General features: G+C 55.0%; 2 protein-coding genes and 1 long non-coding RNA gene across 4 annotated transcripts; 2 read left to right on the forward strand and 1 right to left on the reverse strand.

The window, feature by feature from the left end:
* Positions 1 to 104: 104 nt before the first annotated feature.
* Positions 105 to 4,931, forward strand: LOC100547435 (ectonucleoside triphosphate diphosphohydrolase 8-like). Its single transcript, XM_085239242.1, has 9 exons — positions 105 to 339; positions 499 to 616; positions 1,253 to 1,403; positions 1,668 to 1,827; positions 2,136 to 2,366; positions 3,237 to 3,500; positions 3,861 to 3,971; positions 4,257 to 4,394; positions 4,566 to 4,931. Exons 1-9 carry the CDS (start codon positions 220 to 222, stop codon positions 4,773 to 4,775), a joined length of 1,503 nt encoding a protein of 500 aa, XP_085095368.1. The 5' UTR covers positions 105 to 219; the 3' UTR covers positions 4,776 to 4,931.
* Positions 3,861 to 13,255, reverse strand: LOC100547592 (ectonucleoside triphosphate diphosphohydrolase 8-like). Of its 2 annotated transcripts, XR_002120552.3 has the most exons (11): positions 13,126 to 13,255; positions 12,200 to 12,317; positions 11,323 to 11,473; positions 10,367 to 10,526; positions 9,641 to 9,874; positions 8,387 to 8,659; positions 8,084 to 8,194; positions 7,173 to 7,310; positions 6,911 to 7,098; positions 5,957 to 6,355; positions 3,861 to 5,647 (listed from the first exon to the last, which is right to left on the reverse strand). XR_002120552.3 is itself a non-coding variant. In XM_019621330.3 (10 exons), the coding sequence occupies exons 1-9, from the start codon at positions 13,246 to 13,248 to the stop codon at positions 6,916 to 6,918; spliced, it is 1,491 nt and encodes a 496-aa protein (XP_019476875.1). In that variant the 5' UTR covers positions 13,249 to 13,255; the 3' UTR covers positions 3,861 to 6,355; positions 6,911 to 6,915. The 2 variants fall into 2 exon arrangements, 1 of the variants encoding a protein (XP_019476875.1); XM_019621330.3 differs by having other exon boundaries at positions 3,861 to 6,355.
* Positions 13,162 to 20,992, forward strand: LOC109370452 (uncharacterized). The gene is made up of 3 exons (XR_014887272.1): positions 13,162 to 13,279; positions 15,827 to 16,104; positions 16,370 to 20,992. It is a non-coding gene; the product is annotated as an uncharacterized LOC109370452 (long non-coding RNA).
* The last annotated feature ends 15 nt before the right edge of the window (positions 20,993 to 21,007 follow it).

The raw sequence follows: 21,007 nt of genomic DNA on the forward strand, positions 1-21,007 counted from the left end.
CCCGCCCGGTCCCGCTGTCCCCACTGCCGATCCGCGGCTCGCAGCGCTGCTCCGTCCCGCAGCTCCGTCCCCTCCCCTCTCAGGGCCGCGCTGAGCGCCCGCCCCGGGCCGGGCTGGGCGGTACCCGGACGTGGGAGCCGGGCCGGCTTTCTTTTTCGCTTTGCCCCGCGGGTTCCGCCCGAGGCGCCGCGCCGTGCCGGCCGTGCGGAGCGCTCCGACATGCGGCCCAAGCGCCCCGCGGTCTCGCTGCCGGTGTTGGCCGGGCTGGTCGTGCTGGCGGCCGCCGCCCTCCTCTTATTGCTGAGCGCGTCCCGGAACCGTCCCGTAGACGGGAAAAAAGTAGGTGTCCGGGGCCGGGACGACCGCTCGCCCTTCCCGGTGCTCGGCCGGGCAGCCCGCACCGCGCGGTCCCGGTGCTGGGCAGGGCCCGCTCGGGCTCGGAGGGCGCTGCGGGACGGCCGGGCTCCGCGCCCCGCAACCGTCGGCCTCTCTCCGCAGTACGGCCTGGTGTTCGACGCCGGCTCCACGCACACGGCTCTCTACGTCTACCAGTGGCCCGCAGACAAGGAGAACGGCACGGGCGTCGTCTCCCAGGTGGAGTCCTGCATTGTGAATGGTGAGAGCGGAGCGCTGGGAAGCGTCCGTCCTTCTCCCCACATCGCTGCCCCCGGCTCCTGCAGCACAGTGGGGGATCTGAACCCCTCAGCCTGTGCTGGGCCAAACGGAGGCTGTCCCGAAGAGCCCGATGGAGACCGGTGCTGAGGAGCAGCTGCGGTTTAAAGGTCCCTGTAATGGTGGGGGCTGTGCTGCCCAGAGGTCGGTCGGAAGCTCAGCCCGCAGTTAGCATCATGGCTCATGGACCCAGCCCTGTTGTGCAGCCCACTGTTGTGCATCACCCTGCACCTTGGCTGTTAGATATGCAATGCTTGCAACCTCTCCTCTACAGCCACTTCCTGGAACATCTCCTTACACTTCTTCCCACAGGGCCTGCTAGAAGCTTTGCAGAACTTACTAGATCTAAATGTGTCTCTGCTGGCTATTTTTGCTTTCAGTTCCTATCTGCACTTTGAGTTAACAATTATCTTTTTCTGTATGTTTGCATAGCCCCAAGCACAGAGTTTTGGTCTGTGATTGTGGCTTCTGGGTATTGCTTAAGAGGATGAGAGACAGCCCTTGACGTGGGAATGGGAGGAGGTGTCCCCAGTCTGCTGTTTCTCCTGGGCTGGCTCCATCACAAGGTGCTCTGTTGCAGGATCTGGCATCTCCAGCTATGCAGATAACCCTGCTGGGGCTGGAGCCAGCCTGAAGCCCTGCCTGGACAAGGCCATGACGATCATCCCTGCACAGCAGCAGCGGGAGACACCCACCTACCTGGGGGCCACAGCGGGCATGCGGCTGCTGAGGTACGGCCACTGCCTGCATCCCTGCACCCCCACGGCCCTGCCATGAGCCCTCAGAGACTGCTCTCCAGTCACAGCTGCAATGGGTCTGGGATGCTGGTGAGATTACATTCTGAGGTGAAGTGGCGCTTTGCCATCCTGGCTGGTGTCTCTGATGCCTGATGTCGAGTCTTTTGGGATGGGGAGCCACTGACTTTGTGGTTCCATATCACATCTGCTGCCAGCACCATGCTCCCTCCACCAGCATCTCCCTCCTTCTCTTGGCAGGGAGCAGAACAGCACAAAAGCTGAGCAGGTCTTCGCTGAGGTCAGCAAGGCCATTCGTGAGTACCCTGTGGACTTCCGTGGAGCTCAGATCCTCTCTGGGAATGAGGAGGGTGCCTTTGGCTGGATCACTGTCAACTACCTGCTGGAGACACTTATCAAGGTGCGGGGTGGTGAGAGGGCAGAGGAGCAGGAGGGTCTCGCTGCACTGGGAGTTCTTGCTGTGTTAGAGCCTCTGCAGTGCTACTGGGCTTTGGGACTGGGACCCCTTGGGACTCAGTCACTGCTTCATGGTGAAACAGGGAAACCTGCAGGCCTATCAGACCCTACAGTGTCTGGAGGAGCTCCAGAAGCTGTGGATTGTGGTTCCTCCTCCCTGCTGCACCACAGTTCAGTCAGGGAAGCCAGTATCCCTGTGCTCACTCTGAATCAGGTCCATGCACCCTGTGAGTAATTCTCTGTGTGGGGCAGTATTCCTTCACAGGCAAGTGGACCCATCCACCAGTGGAGATTGTTGTCGGAGCTCTGGACCTTGGTGGGGCTTCAACCCAGATCACGTTTCTCCCTGGGACCACAATAGATGACAAGAACACGAGTGCCTTCCTCAGGCTATATGGGACCAACTATTCAGTTTACACCCACAGCTACCTCTGCTACGGTCAAAAGGAAGTCCTGAAGAGGCTCTTGGCATCTTTACACCAGGTACTTGCCTCCAGACTTGTGCTCCTCTGCTGCAGCCAAAGCCATGGTCTCACTGAGCTGGGCAGGCAACAGACACTGAGTATCACAACCACGGGGCTTAGTGCTGTTGTGCAAGCACCTGTGAGAGTGGATACAGTGGGGCCACCTCAGCGGGGACCACCCCAGGCATGTCCCAACACTAGGACAGGGACATGCCTGTCTCAGTGGAGGGTCTGCGTCAGCCCAGACTCACTCACAGGGGCTGGAAGGACCTGAATCTCTTGGAGGAGAGAACATCTGGGTGCCAGGAAACTGGGAATGATGTAGGTTTAAGGGGAGGAATCCGAATAGGCTGGTCTTCAGAGGCAGGTGCTGGGGAGTGGAGGAAGGTTCATTGCTGCTTGGGGGGAGCCCTAATATCTGTAACATGGCTGTGGGTTGAGGGTTCAGTGCCTTGTGGTGGTTGGAGCAAGAATAGGCAAAAGCTGATGTCCATTACATGTTAGCAGAAAGAAATCAGCCTCCACTTCATTTTTGATAAAGTGGTTTCTCAGTTTTGGCTGTGCTCCTGGCACTATGATGAAAGAGGGGGAACAAAATGTATGCATGCCGACCACAGAGGACTCCCAATGCCCTGGGCACACAGCTACTGCTGTAGCTGATGCAGCGTGGCATGGCCTGGCTGTCCCTACAATGCTGTGCCTGCACCCCATAGTGTGGTGTTGTGCTGGTGCAGATGTCACCCCATGGGCAGTGGAGCCAGGGTGATGGCAGGGTGTCTGCGTCCTGTGTCCGGTTGTTTGAACAGGCAGTGTCTGTGGGCTGCTTCTCTCCTTTCCATCCTCAGCCCCAGTGCCAGGGTGATGCTAATAGCTCCCTCTCTCTCAACAGGACAGCCTATATGCCCAGCACGTATCACACCCCTGCTACCCCAAGGGATACCAGGAGAACATCACCATAGCAGAGCTCTACGACAGTCCCTGCGTCCCCATTCCAAGCATGCTCAGCCCTGCACAGATCCTCACAGTAACAGGGACAGGGAACCCGGCGGCGTGCCGCACCGCCATCCTGAAGCTCTTTAACTTCACCTGTGGGGCCAACAGGACGTGTGGGTTCGACGGGGTCTATCAGCCTCCTGTGCGGGGACAGTTCTTTGTAAGGAGCCTCGGCTGTGTGGTGCTGGTGTGGGTGTGGGGCTGTGGGACACCAGTTTGGTCAATGCTCCAGAAAACCTGCTGTAGGAAAAAGCGACAGTGGAGGCCTTGAAAGCTGGGATGCACCTGATGCATGGAGACATGCAGTATGCTCAGCTGTGTGCCAAACAGGCTCTGACTGCCATGCTCTGTGTTTCAGCGCAGGGTGCAGTCCCCAGTGCTCTCCTGAAGCTGGTCAGCAGGCAGCACCCCTTGTGGCCTGCCCTGGGGATCCCTGCAGAGCACCCCAAGTGAGGGGCAGAAGGGTGCCAGGAGCTTGGGTGCGTCACTAACCTCTGCCTTTGGTAATAAATACCCACAGGCTTTTTCAGCATTTTATTACAACCTCCACTTCCTGAACCTGACTGAAGACCAGTCCCTGAGTTCTGTCAATGACACTCTATGGAAATTCTGCTCCAGAAATTGGATGACGGTGAGATCCTGCCCAGGAGCTGCTGATCCCTGCCTTTGTCTTGCTCAGCCTGGGCACCACGTGGCTTGGGGGTCTGTCCACAGCCTGTCCTCTGCTGTGTGAAAGGCCACTGGGGGAACTGGAGGGAGCACAAAGGTCTCTGAGCTGGGTGGAAGAGTAACCAGCATCCTCCCACATGCTCCTTGCTCCCCAGGTCTTTGCTCCTGGCTGCACTTTCCCTACAATGTGGGTGCACCGAGCATTGCTCTGTACATGCATCCCCACCTTGCTCTTCCTCATCTGCAGTTGCAGAAGGACTTTCCCACCAGGAACAGGATCCACCTCCGTGACTCCTGTGCGGCCAGCTCCTACGTCCTCACCCTCCTGCTGCAAGGCTACAAATTTGACAACAAGACATGGCTTAACATCCACTTCCGAAAGCAGGTGAGAAGGCACCCTTAGCTTCACAGCTGCTTCACAAAGCTTGCACGCTTTTGCCTCCCCTGACCCTGTGCCTGGGGTGCAGGATGATGGTTTGGCACAGTCCACCACCCATGTCTGGGATTGCCTGGTACTTTGCAGCCCTTTACATCTCTCTTCCTTCTGTCTGCACAGGTCTCAAATGTGGACGTTGGCTGGACTCTGGGCTATATGCTCAATCTCACCAACATGATTCCCTCGGAGATGCCCCAGAGAGTTGTATTGCTCCCAGAAAGCAAATGGATATCAGCCACAGTCATACTGGCCGTCCTGTTCGTTCTCATCTTCTGCCTGATCGCGGCTATATGCTGCTGGAAGGACTCCTCTGGCTATGAGAGCCTCTAGCAGTGCTGGCTTCAGAGGCTGCTGCAGCCGCCTGGTGTGAGGAGCTGCCGCTGGGGGAATCAACACCGTGTCCTGGGGCTGCAAACTTGTAATGTTGGGAACCTCGCCTGGTGAGCTAGGAGCAGCACAGATCTTACAAAAACCTCCCTGTAACTATGTGCTGTGTGGTTTTCTTTTGCCCTCACTGCTGGTTGGAGAGGGGGCATGGCTGTGTGGGGCAGGGCTTTGCGCTGGTGACATGGGGACACCAGTGACATGGGGCAGCTAGAGATGGTGGGGCCCAAAGGGCAGGAAAGAGAGAAGATGTGTTTGGCAGCAACAGTATCATTGCAGGGCTGGTTACTGCCTATGGAAGATAACCATATGGGGCAGAGGTGTCCTGCCCCACTGTAGGGCAGGGGCCCACATAGCACACTGCCGGTGCCGGGCAGAGGGACAGCAGCTGGGCTGCTTTCTGCTGGGTGATCCCAGCATGCCTGATGCTAGGGCTGTTCCTTCTCAGGGACAGGACTTGGCTCTGCTCCATGCTAAGCTCCACGAGGCTGCTGTTATCCTTGGGGTTGCTCCCACCTGTCACAGTCCCTCTGGAAGGCTGCGTGACCCTCGGGTGCATCAGCCACGCTACACAGTTTTGTATCCTCTGCAAACTTGCTGAGGGAACACTCTTCCTGATCATTCAGATCATTAGTGAAGATGTTAAAAAGAACTGGGCTGGGTACTGACCCCTGGGATAGATGTCTGGTGTCCAGTCAGCTTTTGTGCCACTGCCATTGTTTCTGGGTTTGGCCCATCAATCCATTTCACTGCCCATCCAGCCCTTACATCAGCAGCTTCTCTATGAGGATATTCTGGAGGATGGTGTCAAGGCCCCACTGCAGTTTGGATAGAAAATAGATGTCAGCAGCCCCCCTGCTTTCCTGCACAAGATCAGTCTTCTGCTGGCTGTGCCCCATATCTGTGAAAGGCACACATCTCACCATTCCTTTCCAGCACACAGGAGTTTGGGAAACCCCTCTTGGAAGCAAAAGGCCTTGTCCTCATTCCCCACCAAAGTTTGGTGGGTGCTGTGAAGTCTCCAGCACTGAATAATGCTGAGGAGGGGCCTCATACTGCTTTCTGTGGCTGAGGCTGAAGTTCTGCCCCCTCTTCCCTGTGTCCCCATTGTCATTACCAGCCCTTACCTCTGAGGCGGAAGCAATAAAAGCTTATCGGCTCAGGAGCAAAATAACAAGCATTTCCATCTTCACTGCCTTTTCCACTGTTTACTTCTGGATAACAAGAGCGGCCGGATGCCTGCCTTTCTGCAACAACTGCAAAGGTCAGCTCGGTGCTGCCAGGAGGCAGACTTGCTCCCAGCAAATAACAAAGTGAATCATGCAGGGGGCAGATAAGGAGTGAGCAGAACCAAAGGCAAAGGTAAGGGCACAGCCATGGGGAAGATCCAGCTCAGCACCATTCACAGGTCAGGGCAAGATCTGCTGCCAGCTACATTTGTAGCCTGGCATCCACAGTACACAGATCTTGTGCGGCGGGACAGTCTGGTGTCCAGGAAGGTACTGCAGAATAATGATCCCTCTATCCTGTAAGAAAAGGAAGAGATGATGAGATGAGATGAGATGAGATGAGATGAGATGAGATGAGATGAGATGAGATGAGATGAGATGAGATGAGATGAGATGAGATGAGATGAGATGGATGGACTCTGTAGAGGCATGGACTGCCTTTCTGGCTGTGGATACTCAATTTGCATTTCAACTCCTGACAGCTGAGCCCAGGCAGTAGGTTCATAAGGAAAGCCAGCTGGGGCACTTAGACTGGCACAGCTGGCAGGAACCTTTCTTGCTAACCGTGGTCTGACCCAGCACTGGAGGAAGCACCTTGCACCCATCTGCCAGCACCCATGATGGTCTGCCACTCAGGTCCTGCACAGCCAGGTGGGCTCTCCAAGCTCCATGCTCCAGCCAGTGGGGTGGAGGACAAATCTCTTACAGGATTAATGGTGTGGATTGGCCTGGGTGTGGTGTGTAGGCTGATCCCTCGAGGGGATCCTCAGGAAACCTCTCGTGACGCCTATCTGCATGACTGGGGACAGTTCTAAGAGCCAACCCTTGGTTCTTCAGTGTGGTAGAGGTTACCATTCCTACGTCCACAAAAGCACAACCAGCGCAACGAGCCCCAAGGCCAAGGTGAGGGTGATGAAGGCGATGGCTGCAGCCCACAAGGAGGGTGTGTGCGCCTTCACCCGCACTGGAGCCTCTGCTGGGATCATGTTGGTGAGGTTCAGCATGTAGCCCAGTGTCCAGCCCACGTCGGTGCTTCCCACCTGCCCGAGGAGAAGAGATGCTGAGTTAGCCCAGTGCTGCACGTTCCCACCTGCTGGCCAAGTTCCCTGCTGACCTTCATCTGGAAGAAGATGTTGTTCCAGCTGGTCTCGTTGAACTTGTAGGCATCAAGGAGGAGTGTGAGGATGTAGTTGGCGTTGGCGCAGTATTTAGGCAGTCGCTCAGGATTCTCTTCGGGGTAATTGGAAGACAGCTGGGAGGAGCATGTTAGAGGAAGAAACGAAGTTATTTGTAGGCAATTTCTGGGTTGGTGAGCAGACACTAGTAGGGGTCCACAGGGCTCCATTTTAGGACCAGCTGTCTTTAATGTTATGATTAATGACCTGGATGCAGGGCATGACACAGCTCCCAGGGCAGCAGACATGGCCCCAGGTATTCAGGGGGCACTGGGACACTGCTCTCAGCTGTAGGGTAGGGGTTTGAGCGGTGCTGTGTGGGGTCGGGTTGGGCTCGGTGATCCCTGCAGGTCCTGTCCAGCTCTAGTTTCTATAAATTGAGCTGTTTTGGACCAGTCCACACAGAACATCTCCTCTCAGGAAAATCTAATTCTCATGTGAAATAGACATTGGATGGAGGTCCTCTCACTCCACATTCTCCCATCTCAGCCTTATTGTGCAAGGGGCTCCTGCTCTCTGTCCCACGGTGGTGCTACCACATCACTTGGCCTTATTTGCCCCATTGCAGTCTTCCTCAAAGCGGTGTCAGCCACAAACTCTTCTCACCCTCTCTCAGGGCTCCATCCTCACCTCCATCGCAGTTCCTGTCATGATTTGACCTCCCCCTTTCCCCATGTTGTACGAGCAAGGAGTGCCCCTGAGGGTGGCTGCAGGATTGTCCTGGCTCCTTCCTTGAGCTCTGGGGTGGCTGCGTAGGACACAGCTTAGCAACCTGGCAGAGTTGCTGCTCCTCTTCCCCCACCCATTTGCTTTTGAAACTTCCCATAGCTTCCCATAACAAGAAACATACGTCCTCCCAGGTTCTTGCACAGAAGCGCTCAATGGTCTCCCTGACAGTGGCCAGTGACTGTCCCTCAGTCAGGTTGAGAAACTTGAAGTTGTAGTAAAAAGCAGAAAAGGCCTGAAAAGCAAGAGGTAGAAATACCAGTGAGTTACAATGAGGGATGCTCTTCTCCCTCCAAGCAGGAAGGCCTGCTTGCATAAATGGCTTTCACTGGGACTGTCCCAGCCTTGCCCAACCCCAAGCATCACTATCCCCGCAGCACTGGGGGAACGCACACTGCTGGGGGGAGGAGGACGGGGTTTGCCTTACAAAGAACTGCCCGCTGATGGGGGGCTGGTAGATGCCATCGAAAGAGCAGTCCTGGCTCTGCCCACATGCCGAGAAGTTGAAGAGCTTCCTGACAGCAACCAAACACCCGCTGGCATTGCTCCTGCCCTCCAGGGTCACGTTTCTGTCGTCGAGAGGCAGGTGTGGGTCACTCTGGTTGGTGCAGGGGCTGGTGCGGAAGGAAGACAGCGAGATGGTTTCCTTGTAGTCTTTGGGGTAGCAAGGGTGTTCAACTAGCGTGCTGGAGGGCGACTCCTGAGAATAGCAAAATCCAATGATTTGCAGGCTGCAGCTTCTTCCAGACCTCTTGGTGGGTATGCTGGGTGGCTTCCTCCCAGGACATAGGTGTGCAGGCATCTCCCACATCTCCCACCTCTTCAGCAGGGAATGACCTTCACACTTCTGACCTTGTCTGTCCACAGTTCCACCCAGAGCTTAGCTCTGGTTCTCCCCACATCTTATCCAGTCCCAAGTGCTACTCCTTCCCACTGAACCAGTCAAATGCTGCAGTCCCAGCAGGGTCCTCTGGGACACACAGAGCCCTTTCCACCCCAGCTCCTACCTGTCTCCAGTTCCAGCCCCAGCCAGGGACACCACCTGAGACCTTCCTGGATGTGCAGCATGGGCAAATGCTTCTGCTCTAGGCTGCTCCTCCATGAAGACCTTCTTTCCCTCTGACCTTCCAGAAATGCCCTGAGAAATGTATCTGTTCTCTTTCCTCATGTTCATATAGACATAAAGCAACTGGGAGCAGCTATCAGAGACTGTGCCAAGCCCTTCCTTAAAGCATCACTGACTAGGTCGGGTTGCTCAGAGCCTTGTCCATCAAGTTTAGGATGGAGACTACACAGCATTTCTGGGCCTAATTTGATATTTGTCCACCATTATTGGGATGGAAGTTTTCCCTGCACCTGGTCAAAAGCTCCCATGTTCCTGCTTGTGGAAATGTCACTTTGCATCTCCAAGAAGAGTCTGATCCTGACATTTCTGCACCCTCCTGTGAGACAGATGCACAAATCCAGACAAACCCTCCCAAGTCTTCCCTCCTGATGCTTGCCATGCTCCACCCCACACCTGCCTACCCAAATCCAGGGAGATTTTGCCAGCTCTCAGTCTCTATTGATGCCTCTCTGAATGAGCATTATCTGTTCATATTTTTACTATATTAACAAGAGGGTGCATGGTATCATAAGAGTAGAATCTGATTCCCTCCCCACCCCCCAATTCTCCTCTCACCACAATTAACTCTTTTGCCAGGCGCTTCCACATCTCGTTCTGCCCATAGCAGATGTAGCTGTGAGTGTAGATGTTGTAGTTGTAACCATATAGCATGAACCTGGAGGTTTCATTCCAGTTTATAAATGAACCTTTGGGGGCAAAGCTGATCTGAGTTGATGCTCCTCCAAGATCCAGCGCCCCAAAACTGTCGGCTGCCTCTGGATGGATCCACATGTGTGCTTTTGGGGAGTACTGTCAGGACAAAACAGGAGAGGAAGAGGAATGTGAGACATCTGGGGTTAGTTGCCCTCAGCAAAATTTCACCCCATGTAAGTCAATGGGAGGGGGTTACTAAATGTGGTGGATTTAGGATCCTAGCTGGCTCTTCTTGAACATGAGGTCCCACTGTCCCACTGGGAGCAAGGGAGCAGGGTGTTTGGCTCCAGCTTCCTTCAGAGTGACAAATGGAACCCAAATTAAGACCTCACAGCACCACATGGACATGGACACTTCCCTGGGCAGTGAGGCAAAGCCAGCAGGAACAGACTGTCCTCATTGGGCTGCATGGTCCCTAAGAGATTCCCATGTCCACGTGGTGCAAAAATGTGCCCCCATATTTTAGCAGAAACACCCCCATTCCTGATTTTTTCCCGTCTTTCACTTAAACAAGTCAGAAGAACACTGGCTGCTTCCCCCAGAGTGACCCTTCCTTCCGTACTGGCACAAGTGTTTCTTCCCTCCCACCTTGGTGAAGGACTCCAGCAGGTAGTTGATGGTGATCCAACCATAAGCTCCCTCCTCTTCTCCTGTAATGATCTGAGCCCCACAGAAAGCCACAGGATACTCTTGTATGGTTTTAGCAATTTCGGCCAGGACTTGGTCTGCAGCTGAGCTGTTCTGTTCCCTAGGGATTCAAAGGTTGGGACCCAGGATGAGACATCACAGCTTCTCTGGGCATCCTCCAGTGCCTCACAGCTCTCATATTGAAGAATTTGTGCCTTATATCTAACTTAAACCTACCTATTTAAAGCCATCACTACACTCTATGACAGAGTCCCTTGCCATCTTTTCTGCATCCTGACCAGCTCCCTCTTGATGGCAGCCCTTCTCTCCAGCATGTGACTGCACCACTCAGCTTGGTGTCATCCTCAAACGTGCTGACGGTCACAGGTGACCACTCACCTATGACTGGCTGCTGAGCTCAGGCAGTTCTGCCAGGACAGGGCCAGAATGGTTTCAGACCTCTGAGTGGGGCAGAGTGTGTGGGGCTGAGGGCTGTAGGCTGTGCTCAGTCTCTCAAGCAAGTAACCCTCAGGGTATGACCCAGCTCCTCCACAGAGAAGGGATCAGATTAACAAGGCACTGAAATAATGTTAGAAATGTGTAACCATAAAACCAAGAGCCATGAAATGAAGGCTGACATTTGAAGAGAATTAATACTAGGTGGGGAAAGGCCAGGTCCCGCAGAGCCTCTTTGCCTCCTGCCTCTGCCTTGCCCTCCCACCATCACATCTTGGCAGAAACAGGACCCTCCTGGGCTATGGGGCCCCAGGCAGCCTCCCTGACCGCTCAGCCACCCATGGGCTAGCTTCGTCCCCTGCCCCGGGTTGGCTCAGGGCAGCAGGAGAGCTCAGAGCACTTGGCAGCCCAGCCCCATACAGGATGCAGTGCCCCCCCAGCCCCACACCCCACAGCAGTACCTCAATAGCCTCATGCCTGCTGTTGCTCCGAAGTAAGCTGAGACATCCCTCTGCTTTGCAGCAGGAACAACTTTCAGGGCTTCTTCCAGGCACTCTCGTAGGGAATCACCAGCTTTCGGGGGATCATTGGCATAACTTGTTATGCCTGGCCCTGCAAGAGAGTCAGGCTGGGACAGGCTCACGAGGAACAGATGAAGGAGTGGGAAGACACAGGGCAGTGAGATCGGTCACCTCTTAGCAAGAATGGGCTCTTTATCAGGGACAGGGGGAGTTCTGCAGGACCTGGCTCACAGATCTGTTATAATCTCCCCCTCTTCAGGCTGACCCACTACACTCATAGCCAAGCCCTGAGCAGGTGTGTAACACTTGTCCATGTTTCATCACTGTGATTAGACAGGTTTGGGCTTTCTGCACCCACCCACCAAGAGGCAGGCTATTCTATCTTTCCTCCCCATCAAGAAGTCCCAGTGCAGTGTCAGTGCCATACCATGATGGTGAGGCTTTGCCTGTGCTTACATCCTCTTTGGATGCCAGAAAAGGAGCACAGAGAGCACAGAGGCAAAGCAGAGCCCAAGAATTTGAAAGCAGAAGCAGTGGGACCTGCCACCTCCAAACACCGAGTGAGCCAAAGCATCAGCCAGAAAGGGCAAGAACTATCTGAGGGCCCCCACCACAAACCCCAGATACACCATGTCAGGATGAGACCTTCCCCCCTCAGGACAACTTGTGCAGTACAAAGTGGAGGGTGAAATCCAGAGGAAGACCAAGACACTTCAGTCCCACCGAATGTATGATCTTGTGTGGCACGGGCAGGCCAAGGAGAGGGAGGCCAAGTCAACCCACCCACCACACAAGCCCTTGCCCAGGGAATACTGACCCTGGACATCACAGGAAAAGGTCTGGCTGACCACACCGGTGTTGTTCTGCTTGTCCGAGTCCCACTCGTAGACAAACAGAGAGGTGTGGGATGAGCCTGCATCAAACACCATCCCGTACTGGAAGGAACAACCAAGACATCACGCTGGCGGGAGGAGCAGCCCGGCCCTGGCTTTGCCAGGTTCATCAGCCCAGGGCATGCCTCAAAAGCAGCTCGGTGAGGTAGGGCTGTGTGCACCAGGTGGTAACAAGACGTATCCCATCCATGCACAGCCTCAGCACAGGCACTTATCACAGCAGCTGAGCGACCTTTAGTTCCTTCTGCTGAGGTCTGTTCAATAATGCCAGCTCACTCAAGCGTTTGCTTGGTGGTTTCCTCATGCTTTCTTATTTTCTTTATTGGTTGAATACCTCTCGCGTCTGCTCCAGCCCCACCCCTGGGCCAGCAGCTCCCCATCTCAGCACTCCCTGCTCCCAGCCTGGCAGAGCCCCACGCAGCCCGTGAGCAGCCAGCTGCACCACCAGCCCCCCAAAACCCTCCACCTCCACTCAAAGCGGGAACCCGGCCCCTGCTGCACCTGGCAACCAGCTGGGGTGCCAGGCTGCACAGGAGGAGCTGCAGTGTGGTGCAGCTGTGAGAGCAGCCGGGAGCCCGGGGAGCTGCAGGGACAAAGGCCACGTGGAGGTGCGTCGTGCTGCAGCGCGGAGGGAGCGGGCAGAACTCTGCCCTACCCACGTGTGAGTGTGCAGTGCGTTTCAGAGAAGGCTTTTCTCTGCTGCTCAGGCTGTATGAACTGGGAGTGGAAGTGAAACACCCACCCACCTGCTACATGGCAGGTCCCAGCAGCACTATCAGTTCCAACCTCAAAGACAAGCCATTGGTTCTCCCCTGCCCCAGTGCTGCTCAGGGACCCTTTTTTGGCTCACCTGGACTGTGGGTGGCAGACTGACATCTTCAACCCTCACCAGGCTGAGGATGAGGGCGATGATGGACAGTGTGACCAGCAGCCCGAGGAGGGCAGTGGTGAAGAGCTTCTTGTTAACAAACATCTCAGGAAGGCACCTGCAAACCCAAACAGAGGTACAAGGGGGGTGGGTGGGCACGGCTGGCTGGAAGCAGCACTGGTCAGCAAGAGCTGCAAAGAGAGCATCCTCAAAAGCTCTCCCGAGGCTGACGCTATCACAGGCAAAAAGGTCCTCAGTGGATAATGAGATATTTCCTGAGAGCAGCAGTATTAGGATGAAAGTGTGGGGCTGTGGATAGAGGGACAGGTCCCCAGCAGCCTGGCACACCGTGGTGGAGACACAGTGGTCCTCTATTCCCCGCAGCCCCTCCCACTCAGCTCATGGCTATGGGAAGCAATCAGAAAAGGGACAGTGATGCTATTTCACAATACGTGTGCTCAGCTCACCTGTGGCTCCAGAGCTGCTGTGTGTCCTCACCACGGCTCAGGGCTCCTCCGCTGCCCAGCTGGGGCTCCGTTTATGTCCTTTGGAAGTGGACACTGCTTGAAGGTTGTCTCCCCATTATTTTACCCCAAACTTCATCAGTAAGTTAGAGAAAACTCTTGATTGATTAACATGTGTATTTACAGCCTGGTTCCTTCTGCATTTTTCTGACACCTTATCCTTGCCCAGTAGGTTCCTCCTCCTCATTTGAATGGAATCATGCATGAGAGTCCTGCAGCAGCTGGGTCACACCTTGGCTTTGATCATGGTTAACTCTTATTCCTCCGCTCTCCTCTCACGCATACACTTCTGTTCTCTCTTCCCTCTCACCAATCCTAGCGCTTCCATTTTGAGCTTCAGCAGGGCTAAGAGGTGAGAGTGATATTTCCAGTCTGCAGTGCCCTGGATCACACACAGAGTGAAGGCAACTCGACCAGAGGTTTTACTGTGATGGAAGAGGAGGGTGGTCCTGCTGGGGGTCTCAGCATTGTTCCCTGATCTTTGCCAGGGGGTGCAGGGCAGGACATCAGCATGGCCCGGCTGGGGCAGCCAGCCATTCCCTGTGTGTGTGTGACCCAGCTGTCATGGGGCCGGTTGCAGTGGAAAGACGCACTTTCCGGCTGCCTTATCTCAGCTGAGTCAAACACAGAGGTGCTGGCAGGGAAGAGCTCTCGTTGGACTTCTGACCTTCCCGGAGCACTCTGCCCTATGGCTGTGTGCTTCAGTGTAACCCCCTGTGAAATCGGGGGCTCAGCCACCCCTGAACTCTCTGTCTGCAGCACAGATCCTTCAGTCTGTCACCATGGTGTCCCTCACACTGCCACGTGCTGCTGAGGGAGACCTGGAGCCCAGACTGTGGCACCACTCCACTCCCATCCCCACCCATCACACAACCTTCGGACCCAGGTTGGTTGCTTCACTGGAAAAGAATGGATGAGTGTCCTCTCCCTTCCTGGGTCTGAAGATCTCCTGCTGTCTGTGCAGCAGCCAGGACGGGGCTTTCTGAGAAGCGGGACCCCATCTCCAGGCAGGATAGGACCAGCCCCGATCCCTCACACATCCACCTTTCCCTTAGGAGGAAATATGGATGAGTCTTGGGGGGAACCGTGGAGGAGCGAAGGCAGGAGAACCAGTTCCCCTGCACTGGCCCTGAGCAAACAGCCTGCCTGGTGCCAGGGGCTGGCAGGGCTGCAGTGGGCACACAGCTCTGGGCAGGGGAGAGGCTTTGCTGGGAGTGGGAACGCTGCCTTTAAATAGCTCAGTTAGAAAATCCTGAGGCAAGTCACAGGGAAGGGCTTAGCAATCTTGTTGACACAACTCTCCTTGCAGATACATCTGGAACAGGAGAGAGTGGGGTGAACTGGAGGCCACGTGCAAATCCCTTCCCAAACCTGCATCATGCCCTTAGCATGCAGCATTGCATACCTGTGCCTCCTTTCTTAGTAGGCTTGCTTCCACCCTGGATAATCAAATAAGATAATTACCTCTAGGTCGAGCACCAGCCCCTTCTCTTTTCAGGAGACACAAAGCTGATTCCCCCAACACCTGCCCATGTGCACTTTCTCATGGGTGTCACTGTCCCAGCCGGGCTCTGGGAGGTGACAACAGCCCTGACTCCATGCCAGAGAGTGATGCCACTTGAGGGAGTGGTCTATAAAAGCATGGGCAGGGGCTGCCCACTTAGCCCTGGGTGCTGAGTCCTGATTCTGGTGAGCCCTGACCCTGTTTGCCTTCAGGGATGTGCTGTGTTGGAGCGGAAATTGCTGTTTGCTCATAACTTCAAAAGTGACCCAACAGCCCCATTCTTCCAACTGCAGGCTGACAAATCTGCTTTTAGGAGGAGGCACGGCCAGAGTACGTGCACACACCTATTTAATCTGCTCTTGAGGGGCATGTCTTTGTCCCCAGGCCTCTGTGTGACTCTGAGACCCAGAAGGAAGTCACGGATCTGCAGGAGGCTCTGTGTAGCCCAGCACCTGGCCACAGCTGCCACGTGGGTGCGGGCAGTGCCAGTGCCTTGTGCCCTTATTCCAGCAGGACTGCTGGAGCTGGAGACATTTAGAGCTGTCCAAGGGATGTGCACCTCCATACCCCTACAGTTCTTGGAGGGTAAATAACGTACCAGACCTTTTCTCCCTATGCTCTTTCCACATGTGCCCTGATGGCTCTGACTGCACAGCCCCATGCATTGCCCGCAGACAGGCTCACAACCGAAGTCCTGCTCTCTGGGCTTCCCTTCCACTGGCCACTACTTTTTCCACTACAACCCAAGCCCTGAATTAGCCAAAGCCAAACAAGAGCATCCTAACATCGAGATCTCCTCGCAGAGCTGCTCTGTGCAATCAACAGGGCCATAAGGAAGAGGCAGAAGGTGGAACAGTGACTTGGTGGAGGTTTCCCTCTACAAGGCTGGAGGCTGCAGGAGATCAGGAAGCCCCTGCACTCCGGGAGGTGCCTGTAAGTACTGCTGTAAGGCTGTGTGCTCCAGCTCCTGGCAGCCCAGCTTATTCTCACACAAACCACTGAAGACCATCACACAGGCTCCTTGGGACCACTTCTCTGACACAGCCCAAAAAGCAGTTGCAAAATCCAACAGAAATGAGGCTATAGGACTCTCTTATCTCTGAAAGGACTGCCAGCCATAAGAAAAGGATGCCAGCTTATGTTCACGTGGTTTCTTGACAAACTGAGATGAAGCACTGCTTATTTCTTCATTTTCTAGGTGCTCTCTGATCACTTTGTGCCAGTGCTCACAGCAGTTTGGAGCTGAGCCATTGGGGCTGCAACTTGCTGCCATCTACACAGAGGTAAGACACGTCCCCAGCACAGGAGCTTATTGAACACAAAACAAAGCCCAGTTATGGGAATACAGGATGAGCTGGGAAGCCCATCAGCACATCATAGAATTCCCACTCCTGACACCCATGTGTTTTCTCTGCCTCCTGCACACGCAGTAAACCAGTGAGGTCCTTTCTGATCTTGGTGCCTCACTCTCTTCAGCCCTCTGAAAGAGCATCCACGTCCCTGGCTTTCTTCCATGTGTGTCTTGCCCACAGTCCCCCACCAGTTTGCAGCAAAGAGGCAGGCACAATGAGTGGGATGAAAGGGGTGTGGGTGCTGTGGAGGTGGGGAGCACCAAGGAGTGACATTGCCCTCTATGCTGGTAATAAGCACCCAAGGAGCGGATGGGTCTGCCCTACAGACAGCATCTGGGATGTGCAGTGAGTCTGGCAGGGGCAGTGAGAGGGGGAAGCACACCAGTGAAGGGCTTCTTTTTGAGCAACAGATGGTTCTTACTTAAGCTGTATTTCCCTTGCACATGTGGAAATGAATGGCTGAAAGAAAGAAACCATCCAGGCTTGCTGCCAGGGTTACTAATCCTCTGCACTGAACATTGCAGAAAGCTGGTGAGTTTCAAGCACAGAGAGCAGCTGATGGAGATGAGTTAGTAAAGGCTCTGTCCCACTCACAAACCTCAGTCTCAAGAGTTTAAAGAGATGAGGCAGCCCAGACACGAGCCCCGGGTGGCAGTGCATACCGCAACCGTGCCACATGGCTTGGCACCACAGCTGCAGCCCAGCTGGGAGGCAGAAGATGTCAGAAGGGTGTTCTTAGTGGAGATGAAGTGGAGATATTTAAGACGATTGTGCCCAGCCTCAAAGCCCAACTAAAATTTGGCCTTTTCTTACCCTTCCCTCAGCAAGCCCAGCAGTCAGTGGCTGCTCCCAGTTAGGGCTTGCAAGACTTGGGTTTACTTGAGGGCAGCTCCAGACATCTACACATGACAGAATGGCTCTGGAAAACACAGCCCAGGGGCTGGGGCTCCCACCATGGCCATAGCACCAGTGGTGCCACCTGGTCCAGGTACTCTACATCTCCCACATCATTTTCCTCACACAGCCCATGTGTGGTTGCTCACATGGCACATCTGCTCCCACCAGCCTGGGGCAAAGCAGGATGCTGTCCAAACCACAGCCCAAACATCCTTCCAGAGGTGCAGCTCCCAGCTCCTGATTCCCACCACACTGCCATGTGAAAGCCACAGCCATGTTGAGAAGGTTTCCAGGTGTTCCCATATCAAGATGCAGTTGGACGCTGCTGGGACCACATCACAGCTGTCTCCTGTGGGATCCCTCATGTCCCTGTGGTATCTCAGGTCATACTGGACACTTGTTCCTCCCATATATGAAGCCTGGCCAGGGTGTCCTGGCATGAGCTATGCTCTAAAGCAGCAATACAGACATGGCAAAACCAGCCCGGTCTCCCTCAAGCGTGATCACCCCCACACAAAGCTGTCTATCCAGGGGCTGCTCCTGTTGCAGAGGGAGTGCTGGGACACAGAGAGGGGTGGCAGCCAGGACTGGGGCTGTCCCTGCCACAGGCTCAACCCCAGCACGGGGGGATGCTCCCAGGAGCATTCACAGCTCACATCACCCCAACCACATTGGTTCAGGGCCCTGAGAAGTTTTGCAGCAGGATTTGTGTCCCTGAGCATGAAGCGATTCCCAGGAAGCAGCCTGGCTGCTCCAGGTGCCAGGAGAACACCACAACCTCCCCACAGTCCTCATGCCCTCACTGAGGGCAGCACCCACATTTCCACACCACCCCTGTGTCCCCAAACGCACCTGAGAGCTTGCCTGCCCTTGGAGAACAGAGCTGGGGGTGCACAAAATGCAGGATGAGCCGCATGCAGGCGGATGTGGCATCATCCCCTGTGTCACACCCCACAGCCTGGTGACAGTCAGGTTGGGCCTGATGGGCCTGGGCAAGGTCCAGCACAGCTCAGTGCCAGGAGCTGCCCCGTGTCACGGCGAGGCTGTGGGATACCATCATCTGTCTGGTTTTCTCGAGGTGTGCTCCTTTCCTGTGTTAATTAGCTGGGTGGGTGGGGAGCTCCAGCAGCCCAAAAGCATCCATCCCCAAAGGACTCAGTGAGCGTCTTCTCCTGACTCAGAGATTCCTCCTGCTTCCCACTCCTCTCCATCCCCATGTCCTACCATGTCCTGACTCCTCTGTGTCCTTCACACTCCTCAGCAGACCCTGGCAGTGCCACCATCCACGCCAGCCCTATCCCACCCCCACCACACCACTCCCAGTCCTCACCCCAGCCCCATGTGAAGAAGTCAGTGATGTGACACAGTGCCTGTGGACCACAACTCGTGGCTTTGTGGGCACAACTGCAGCACGAGGACTCCAAGAGTGGGGATGAACTTGTGCAAGGAGGGAGAGGACAAGAAACAGCTCCTGCTCCCTCCCAGGTGCTGTGACCTTGGTGCACCATAACGTGACGCAAGTGAGCAACAGCTGGCTCCAAGTGGACTGACTCCAGGTAAGCTTGGGAACAGTATGGCCTCACCTGGTTGGCACCAAGCCCTGGAAAACCACTTCAAAGCAGACACAGAAGCAGAGGAGCCAGCTCCCCATATCCGAGTGCCGGCGTCACCTAAGGGTTCAAAAGAACCAAACTAAATGGGTGCTCCTGTCCTCTACTTGCAGTGCTGGAGCCTGATCCCAGGCTAGCACAAGCCACTTAGAGTCACTGGGGACACCCAGTCCAGAAGCAGGTCACACCACACGGCCCAGCCTGAGGTGCCAGCTGAGGGATCCTGCTCTACTGACACCGGTTCTGCCACTGCCTCTCTGTGACAGCCTGGATGAGCAAGCACCACCATGCAGGGACAACCTTCATCACCAGTGGAAATTCCTTCCTTGTGCACAAGGGAGAAAAGCAGCTCACTAGGGAGAAAAGCAGCAGCCACCTGTCTCATTGCCATCAGAGCATCTCCCAGGGCTGGGAGAGATCTGCCCTATACTCACAGGGGCACTGCCAATGTCCCAACAGGCAGTGGTTGCCTTTGACCATGCCCCAAATGCCAACCCCTGCCTGGAACCACTCAGTCTCACCTGGCTGCTGGAGAAGGAAAGGTTTAAGCCATCACAGTGCTCCTCTCTATCTGCCCACTGATGGCCAGACCTGTTGGACAGCCTGAACTGAGCTTGGTGAGAGCCAGAAGGGCAATGGCTCAGCAGCAGCCTGGGGGCCTCTCCTTTGGCTACAGGCAAAGGAGAGAAGGGGAGCCCAGGGTCCAGAAGATGGGGCTGGGATGGAGAAGCAGCACATCCCCTCCCCCACTAGTCAGCCCATGAGCACTTTGCTAGCATCTCAGATATGCATCTCCTTGGTGGGATTCACTTCCCACCCTCCCAGATAGGAAGTGACACTGGCACTGCTGCCCAGAGAAACTGTGGGTGCCCCATCTTGGAAGTGCCCAGGCAAGCGAATGGGGCCCTGAGCAGCCTGAGCTGGTGGGAGACAAGCCCACAGCAGGAGTGGGGCAGGGGGGGCTGTAAGGTCACTTCTACCCAAGCCATGCTGTGATTCTGCGATTGCCCAGCACCCCAGCTCCCTCTGCCCAGCCTGGCCACACAGCTTACTCATCCAGCAGCACAGCAGAGCGAGAGAAACATGCCAGGAGCAGTCAAAACCAGCACTAATCACTCCCTTGTACACATTCAATCAGTTCCTTCCTCTACCTAGTTCTGCAACACTGCACTTAACCCAGCAGCAACCCCTTCTCTCACTGTGTGGGTACTGGTGACTGCAGGCAGGCACAGCTCTTTATCTGCTCATTACACTGCAGATACAGACGCCTGCCTGCGGCCCAGCCATGTGTTTGGTTGGTGCCGTCTGTCCTCATCGCTGCGTGTGGATGCCGCCACGTCTGCACGTCCTCAGCAGCCCCAGGCAGACCAGGAGGGTTTGTACCACCAAGGTGGCCCAGGACTGCACTCTCGTCACACATATGGGGACGTTGGCAGCAGTAACGCCACAAGGTGGCTTTCACATCTGGCTTGGTGTCACATTAACTCAGAAGACACAGGGAACATCATCAGTCATCATGAATGAGAAGCTGTGGGAGCAACAAATGCCTTTTCACATCTCCAGTATATTTACTAGTCTTTGTCTAAACTTGATATCTATTCAATATATATTATCAACCTACTATCTGAGTTATCTGTTATCTCCAGTGATTGCAGCTAAAAAGCAAAAGAATCAATGGGAGCTTCAGTGTTTCACTGAAATACTGGATTATTAAAATGAATTACTTAGATTTATGCTCTTGGCCAACACTTGTTTACCTGGGCCACGCTTCCTAGCCTGAGTGCCCACATCTGCTCACAAGGACAGCACACAGGTCCCCATATCCCAGCTTCCAGGCACGAGCAGCCCTCGGGAAGGGTGATTTATCACTGTCCTTTCCTCCAAGTTCTCCTCTGTGCAAATTCTCTCCTTGAAGCCTGCAGTTTCTGCCATTAATCAACACAGTAATGTCTTGTGTGCTCCTTACTCAGGCCTCAG

The sequence above is a fragment of the Meleagris gallopavo genome, chromosome 19 (assembly GCF_905368555.1).
Source record: "Meleagris gallopavo chromosome 19, MGAL_WU_HG_1.1, whole genome shotgun sequence".
Classification (NCBI taxonomy): domain Eukaryota; kingdom Metazoa; phylum Chordata; class Aves; order Galliformes; family Phasianidae; genus Meleagris; species Meleagris gallopavo.

Coding starts and splice junctions, on each gene's coding strand:
- LOC100547435 (XM_085239242.1), top strand. CDS start 220: ATGCGGCCCAAGCGCCCCGCGGTCTCGCTGCCGGTGTTGGCCGGGCTG. Junction 617..1,252: donor GGAGTCCTGCATTGTGAATG/GTGAGAGCGGAG, acceptor GCTCTGTTGCAG/GATCTGGCATCTCCAGCTAT. Junction 4,395..4,565: donor ACATCCACTTCCGAAAGCAG/GTGAGAAGGCAC, acceptor CTGTCTGCACAG/GTCTCAAATGTGGACGTTGG.
- LOC100547592 (XM_019621330.3), bottom strand. CDS start 13,248: ATGTTTGTTAACAAGAAGCTCTTCACCACTGCCCTCCTCGGGCTGCTG. Junction 12,318..13,125: donor GTCTGCCACCCACAGTCCAG/GTGAGCCAAAAA, acceptor TGTTCCTTCCAG/TACGGGATGGTGTTTGATGC. Junction 7,099..7,172: donor ACATCTTCTTCCAGATGAAG/GTCAGCAGGGAA, acceptor CTCCTCGGGCAG/GTGGGAAGCACCGACGTGGG.